At 34.3% G+C, this 6,698-nt stretch overlaps 1 protein-coding gene across 1 annotated transcript; it reads right to left on the bottom strand.

The window, feature by feature from the left end:
- Positions 1 to 360: 360 nt before the first annotated feature.
- Positions 361 to 1,679, bottom strand: LOC149188943 (chitinase 2-like). The gene is made up of 2 exons (XM_089413118.1): positions 1,561 to 1,679; positions 361 to 1,456 (listed from the first exon to the last, which is right to left on the bottom strand). Exons 1-2 carry the CDS (start codon positions 1,631 to 1,633, stop codon positions 615 to 617), a joined length of 915 nt encoding a protein of 304 aa, XP_089269244.1. The 5' UTR covers positions 1,634 to 1,679; the 3' UTR covers positions 361 to 614.
- Positions 1,680 to 6,698: the final 5,019 nt, after the last annotated feature.

Raw genomic sequence — 6,698 nt, 5'->3', positions numbered from 1 at the left:
TTAAATGATATACTAGATTTTACTTTGAAGTTTTTTTTTTTTTTTTTTTAATTTTTATAATAACTTTGCAAGGTCCTGAAATCGTATATTTCCTTTGCAAGCATTTGAGTTATTATTCAAAAACATTGTCAGATTTACCAGTAGAGGAGGCCAATCGCCGCTATTTCAAACCTGAAGATTTTCAGAATTCATTTCAGATTTTATTTTATACAGATTTACTAATAGAAGAGACCAATCATCACTATCTAAAGTCAAATCTAAAGATTTACAAAATTCTCCTAGAATTTAATTTGTTTTTTCCTTATACCAAAACAAACTGTTATTCCCTATTCCACTAACGAATCCTTTTTCCCCTGAGAATTCTCTACTATTATTTTCTTTTGCATAATGTTCATTAACGTTCCCTAACTTACTATAAGCGTAACCGTAAAATGACAAGGGAGTAAAAACAACTGACCAAATTTTCAGTGAATAGGCTAAGTAAATTTGAAATTCCAAGGCTGGCGGTTACAATGCAATTGGAACCCAAATATTTATTCCTTTAGTTATTATAGAGCATCGTCTGACTCAGTGATGATTCGCTATGATAAGTAGCGGCTATCAAATCAATCCACTCACGCCAAAAGAGCTTCCGCTTGCTTTTCATATTTGAAGCCATTAGACTTTGAATTGTCTGCAGACCACACAAAGATGCCCTCCAATTGCCCCTTCTGCTTCAGCATATTGCATGCCTGAAAGAACCCATGATCGGGCAAGAGACCTCCAGCGTCATTATCTGTACTAAAACTAACCAGTATTCTCCCTCCCTTGTACAGAGATGCCTGAGTATTATAGTCCTGGATGAACTGAGAAACAGTGGTGCTGGCGTCGTGCGCGTAGAACTGGAAGTTAACGTAGTCAATCACGTGCCCGTATTTGCCCCATAACGTTGTGTAATGGGACCGGACGGCGCCGCCGTCTTCGAAGGGAGCGATGGACGCGAAAGAGATGACTTTGCTCTGTTTTAACCGCGTGATCAACTGCCCGATGCAATTTACAAACGTGTTATCGTCGGCCTGAAAATGCTCGTAGTCAATGTCGACGCCGTCGAGATGGTATTCCTTGATTATCATCGACAGCGACGTGACAGCGTTGTTAACCCACGAAGACACCGACGATGGCTTGAACTGGACGGGGTGACGGTTGCCCACGCTATCCCCGCCTAAGCTCAGCGCGACGTTCACGTTCTTGTGTTGGGCCTTTATGGCCTGCACGGCCTTGGGAGTCAGGCTGCCGGTGTCCCAGAAGATGTTGAACTTTCCGTTTGTGGGAGAAGGGGAAGCAGATCCGGTCGTGTAATCGATGGCGAATGAGAGAATGAAGTGGGCCTCCACCGCCGGATTGATGGGCACATCTGAAAATTGCACGCCGTTGCTGAAGGCGCCTATGTATTCCCTCAAGATATGGCCGTTCGCTCCTGCACACAGATGCACACAAATAGAAGAATGTTATGTTATGCCTAATAATTTTCATAAACAAAACAAGTTTAAGCAATTCTGGATTCCAAAAGCGCTTCCATACCCATAGCGATAGGAAGCAGATTATGCAGCAAAAGAACAATAGCCAGAAGTTTGCGTATCTCCATGGAGGCCATTACTACACGCAGCAACCGCTCTGGATTGATTGATATTGTTATCGAACGCAATACCAGATTGATTTATAATGCGTTACCATTCTGAGCCTCTTTATATAGACCCCTGAAAAGATCAATCGTGTTTATGGTGAGCATGAATTGATTTGGTCAAAACTTAGTTGTCGACGTTAGTGATAGAAAAAGTAGTGGTGCAGCAAAGGTCAAGGATTCATGGAGCTGGATAAGCTCCAGGAAAATTCTAGAATATGGTATCTGAATGATTCCTTAATAAGTTCACAGATTCATTTCTAGGAAATTTTGTAAAATTGGTTAATAATTTCTATGAAAAGTTTTCACTTGAAAGTTTTCACATAAAAGTTTTCACATGAAAGTTTTCACATAAAAGTAGTGGTGCAGCAAAGGTCAAGGATTCATCGTATGACTAAGTGAACGAATAAGATGGGGCTGGATAAGCTCCAGGAAAATTCTAGAATATGGTATCTGAATGATTCCTTAATAAGTTCACAAATTCATTTCTGGGAAATTTTGTAAAATTGGTTAATAATTTCTATGAAAAGTTTTCACATGAAAGTTTTCACATAAAAGTAATGGTGCAGCAAAGGTCAAGGATTCATTGTATGAAAATTCTAGAATATGGTATCTGAATGATTCCTTAATAAGTTCACAGATTCATTTCTTGGAAATTTTGTAAAATCTGTTAATAATTTCTATGAAAAGTCAAGGATTCATGAATGATTAATTGAACGGATACGATGGGGCTAGATAAGCTCCCGGAAATTTCTAGGATATCGTGTCTGAATGATCCTTAATAAGTCCATAGATTAAATTGCAGGTCTGGGAATTGAATTGAACTGAACGAAGCAAAAGCCAAAATAAATTCCCACGATCGACGCCATCCGCATGATCCTTAATAAGTCCAAAGATTAAATTGCAGGTCTGGGAATTGAATTGAACGAAGCAAAATCCAAAATAAATTCCGACGATCAACGTCGTGAGCGTTAGCTGCAAATATGGGTAGGGTTGCTGGTTCGCTGTAAGGCTGGCGCCGGCCCTGTCTTAGGGACGTCGTTGTCTCCCAAATAGTCTGCTTTTTACGAAAAAGGGATAACAAACTGTGTTACACAGATGGTGCATCATGCATGAATATTCTATAGTTAAAAAAATTAAACAAAATAATAAGATTGAGATAGTGTATCATATGACATTACTCGCTTGTAGTATTGAAATATGGTAAAGACTATTGACTGAAACAAGATTGAGATAGTGTCTCATATGACATTATTATTGTAGCATTGAAATATGGTAAAAATTAGTGTAGCCCAAACCAAATACTCTGTTAAAAACTAGTGTAACCCAAACCAAATATAATATCCAACCAATTTTTGATTACTTAAATATTACTCATGTAGCATATTAAGAGTGCCACTCATTTTAAAACTCCCATAATTAGATTAAAAAAAGGAAAAACTCAGATGAATAAATTAGAAAACAGTAACTTCTAATCTTCTAGCGCATTTCGTTCTCACTTGAAGGCTAGCGCTCAGAGCCCTTATCGAGTAGCCACGCCGTGCCTTCATGTGAACGGGCATCGTTTTAAAAAAACAGCAATTTATTTCAAATGTTATACGTTTATGTTACTTTTTAATATTTTTTGGATTTTGTCTAAAGGAATTTGTTTGTATTGTATAAAATGTTTAATATGTTTCTGTGTGAATTATATAAAATGTTTAATATATTTTTCTGATTTTAAAGTTATTTATGTATTTAGAAATATATATATTAAATAATGAATAAGTGTAATGTGTAATGTTATTGTTTAGTATTTATTTTTTACGTAAAAATAATTGATAGAGAATAATTATAAGATAGTAAAAAATTATTTATAAAAATTTTAAATATTTTTTTCTAATTGACCACTTACTATTTTTAAAATATACTCTTTCACCATTTTTAAAATATATTATCTTTTTTTATTAATAATATTTTGGAAATTAAATAATATTACTTTGTAAATTAAATAATAAATAATATTACTTTATAAATTAAATAAAAAAATAATTGATGCTTGATTCACTTCGTATTGTAATAATCTAAATTTAGTAGTGCCACGAAATTTGTAATCTAATCTTTAAATGTTTCATTTAATTTTTTAAATCTCTTTATTATTATATTTATATTTAAAACCCATGTGGTTTTATCAAAATATTCAAAATTTTAAATATTAAATTTTACATTTTAGGAATTTTAGGATTATAAGTTACTGATTAACAAAAAAATCAAAATATTCAAAATTTTAAATATTAAATTTTACAATTTAGGAATTTTAGGATTATAAGTTACTGATTAACCAAAAAAAATAGAGTAAGAATTAAAGTTCATTATTCATACGTCTAACATCCCAGAAACGACTGACTAGCTCGATGCCGCGTGGACCGTGAACACTACACAATATGAAAGAAACTCACCTGACACTGTCATGTTTTAGTGATAGAGGACTGACTAGATCCATGCCGCGTGGACCGTGAAGACTACACAATATGAAAGAAACTCACCTGACACTGTCATGTTTTAGTGATAGAGTCCTACTCTATCAATATAAAGCATTTATTACTCGGTAATTAAACATATAATCAGTGAAACAGTGAAATTGCTGTAATGATTTTTTCAGAGATAAATTGCTGTAATGATAAATTATAAAAGTTTGATAATAAATTCCTAGGTACAAAGTATTTTTTTGGTTACTCTATAATTATCAGGATTTTACCTCTTATTACAATTACTTAGGGACTTTACCTCTTATTACAATTCCTTAGTTGAGAAATATTTTGCTCACTCGGTAAACCTGACTTTGTATTATATTAATGGCACCAAACCCAACCCAAGCTTGAGTGCTGTATATATCAACCTATTAGTTAAATTGCAATAATTGTAAATTATAAGACTTAATAATAAATTAGTAGGTGTAAAATATCTTTTTGGTACCAGGAATTTACCTCTGATTACAATTACTCTGGTTAGAAATGTTTTTCTCACTCTATTATAGGTAAACCTAACTTTGTATTATATTAATAACAACCAACCAAACCCTCTATTATAGGTAAACCTACACTTTATATTATATTAATAATACCAAACCAAACCTTGAGTGCATTATATATTATATATCAATCTCTGAATACAATTACTCAGGTTAAAAATATCTTGCTTACTCTATTAAATTTAATAAAATGGCTAATTAAATGAAATGATTTTTTGAGATTTGAAAATTTTAAGTGTAAAGTGAAATGGTTAATAAAATATGAAAGGTTTTTTTGTATTTTGAGAATTTACATATATATTGTAAGTGTAAATTTTAAAGTGAAATGGTTAGTAAAATATATATTTTCTGTGTTTTGACTATATATAAACTTTATTAATTAGACATATTCCTCCCCTATGACTACCTATACCTTCCCTTTAACATATTGAGAAAATGTTGGCATTCTCTTAGGCTCCTTACATATATAAAAAGTGACATGGGGATATAAGAGAAAGTAGATTAAATCGGGCTAGCTAAAAAAATGATGCTCACAGATTCCAATGGATAGACAAAAAACCAAATAATTAAAAAATTGAGGAATAAAGCCCTCACCAGGCCTAAGATAATGTAAACTCACTCAAAAATTCAACACCCCACCAAAACAGATTAACCATATATACAACCAAGACCAGTCAACTAACTATCAATTAAATTAACTAAACAAATTTTAGTTTTAAATTTTATAAAAAAATTAGTTTAAAGCTTAAAATTTACATCAAAAAATTCACTTTCAAATTTTATTAAAAAAAATGAAGAATAATAATCAATTCACGATCATTCAAAAGAATTAAGAATAATAATCAAATCACTATTATACCAATTACCTAACCTAAACTGGTTTTAGTTTTAAATTAATTTATATATATATATATATATATATGATCGGTTTCAAGTTTAAAATTTACATAAAAACTTTGAACTTAAAAAGTGATAATCGAATTTTATGCGAGACAATCTAGAGTGATAATTGAGATGAGAAACTACACGAAAATCTAGAGTGATAATTGAGATGAGAAACTACACTGCCAATACACACGTCCTAGCAAGTCGGCAAGCAAGCCCTTGCTCGGCTTCTCTAGACCAGCCCACCAAGCGATATAATTAATCCTAGGTAGGCCCGCCATCTAGCCAGCATTTCCCTTATCCATCAACTTGGCTTCTTGATCCACACAAATATAGCAAAGTTCTCTCATACGACCAGCAGTGTGTAGTATCATTGGCAGGTTTGATTTATAGAAACATATCAAGTTTGGCGGTTTGATGGGAGACCACCACTAATGGGGGAACTAGCTAGTTACAAAGAGTGGAAGAATCATTCATAACTGAAATCAATTCAACTATTGAATACTCAGAAGAAGGGGCGAGAGGACCAGTTCCATGTCTAATCCCAGAAGCAGATGCACCCAAGACAACCAGCTTCGATGTCCTCGTCTGAGGGTGGTAAATTTGAAAGTGGGGCATTTGGTGGTAGCGAGGCTAGCTAAGCTGGAAAGAGCCAGAAAGCTAGTAGAGAAGCCAGAGAAGCGACACTCCTGGAATCCAAGAAGATAGAAACACGCAAGCCAATAAAAGAAATCTATCTAGACACTACGGGCCGAGGAAGGGTTACTATGTCTATCTTGGTAGGCAAAGGTAGGTTTGGTAGGCGAATGTGGGGAACATCTTATATGCTCTCTCGTCATCTTGCTCTTGATTTGGATCGTTTAGAAGGTCAAGGCCCCTTCAATAAATAAGTAATTGAGCCAAGCACCAACATTTATGTATGTGAAGGATCTATCAAGCAAGGGTCGGGGATGTGATGCCAGCCTCGGGTTGTCAGGTTTAGACATGCATCCTAGCAAGTCGGGAAGCAAGCCCTTGCTCGGTTTCTTTCGACTAGCCCACCAAGCCATCTAATTAATCCCAACTAGGTCGGCTAGTTAGCTAGCAAGCTAAAGAAGCCAAGTTGTTTCGAAGCCAGCCTAAAGCAAGCCAGCCAGGTTTTTG

Source organism: Pinus tabuliformis, chromosome 3_1 (assembly GCF_031772625.1).
Source record: "Pinus tabuliformis cultivar Carrire ecotype Pingquan chromosome 3_1, CPIR1, whole genome shotgun sequence".
Classification (NCBI taxonomy): domain Eukaryota; kingdom Viridiplantae; phylum Streptophyta; class Pinopsida; order Pinales; family Pinaceae; genus Pinus; species Pinus tabuliformis.
This window is presented reverse-complemented; position numbering and strand designations above follow the sequence as displayed.

Coding starts and splice junctions, on each gene's coding strand:
- LOC149188943 (XM_089413118.1), bottom strand. CDS start 1,633: ATGGCCTCCATGGAGATACGCAAACTTCTGGCTATTGTTCTTTTGCTG. Junction 1,457..1,560: donor TCTGCTTCCTATCGCTATGG/GTATGGAAGCGC, acceptor ATCTGTGTGCAG/GAGCGAACGGCCATATCTTG.